This window comes from Helobdella robusta, assembly GCF_000326865.2.
Source record: "Helobdella robusta unplaced genomic scaffold HELROscaffold_6, whole genome shotgun sequence".
Lineage (NCBI taxonomy): Eukaryota > Metazoa > Annelida > Clitellata > Rhynchobdellida > Glossiphoniidae > Helobdella > Helobdella robusta.
In genome coordinates, this window is record NW_008705330.1 from 5,834,419 (window position 1) to 5,835,395 (window position 977).

At 40.2% G+C, this 977-nt stretch overlaps 1 protein-coding gene across 1 annotated transcript; it reads left to right on the forward strand.

Moving 5' to 3' along the window:
* Nucleotides 1-25: 25 nt before the first annotated feature.
* On the forward strand, nucleotides 26-868 carry HELRODRAFT_164571 (hypothetical protein; the record flags this gene model as incomplete). Its single annotated transcript, XM_009029475.1, has 1 exon — nucleotides 26-868. The coding sequence occupies one exon, from the start codon at nucleotides 26-28 to the stop codon at nucleotides 866-868; it is 843 nt and encodes a 280-aa protein (XP_009027723.1).
* Between the last annotated feature and the right edge of the window lie 109 nt (nucleotides 869-977).

Here is a 977-nt window from a genome sequence, read left to right on the forward strand (position 1 = left end):
ATCATTTCGAGAAAATGAGCACCAGATGTATAGAAGTAGCAACAACAAATCAGCTTCACCCAAACAAACCTGTTTTTCTTGCGGGAAGATTGGTCATATTGCAAAGCACTGTACATGGAAAAATAGAATTACACCTACGGCCACTAAAAACGTCATGCGCTGTGAGACGGACAAAAAAACGCAGAGACCAGTTGAAATCGAATCACCAATAAGAACAAAGGAAGTTGTCATTGAAGCAAACAAATTTTATGATCGCAAGTACATCGAAGTAAATATTAACGACGAGATTGATCAAAAGGCGTTAATTGATAGTGGATCAGAAATATGCTGCATCAGTGAAGAGATCAGCTACCAGTTAAAATTACAGCCGGTAGACACTATAGCAATAAAGGGAATTGGACAACATTTCGACCATACGAAAGGTGTATGGATTCAGATCAAACCTACTTGTAAGGATAAGACACAAACAAATATTGCGCCAGTAGTGAAGATATATTGCGCAATTGTTCCCAAACTTTGTGAAGGGCTATTATTAACTCCAAGTGTCGTTGACTTGATCGAGGAGATGAAATTCTATGACGTCCCGATTCCACAAACAAACCTGTCAGAACTTGATGAATCAATGAAGCTGCAAAAGATGCAGGATTCGGCAAGTAAGAAAAACGAATTAACCTGCGATAACCCGGTGGTTGACAAAACCGAACAAGTAAATCCAGTGACCGTCGAAGTCAAACTAGTTGAAAGGGAAATAGGGAAGTCGGTAAATGAAGCAAAAGTGAAGAGACAAGATCCGACGTCTGACGTAGAAGAATCAACCGACGAAGACCAGGAAGTTGTCAAACTCCGATTTAGAAGAGACGGGAAGTAGGGATAGCGCGGTTGCTGAAAAATCAACACTCCTTGAAGAACAACTAGCGTGTGAATCATTAAAAGAGGTGTTGGGAATACGCTAAAACCGGAAAACACAACTTCTTCAT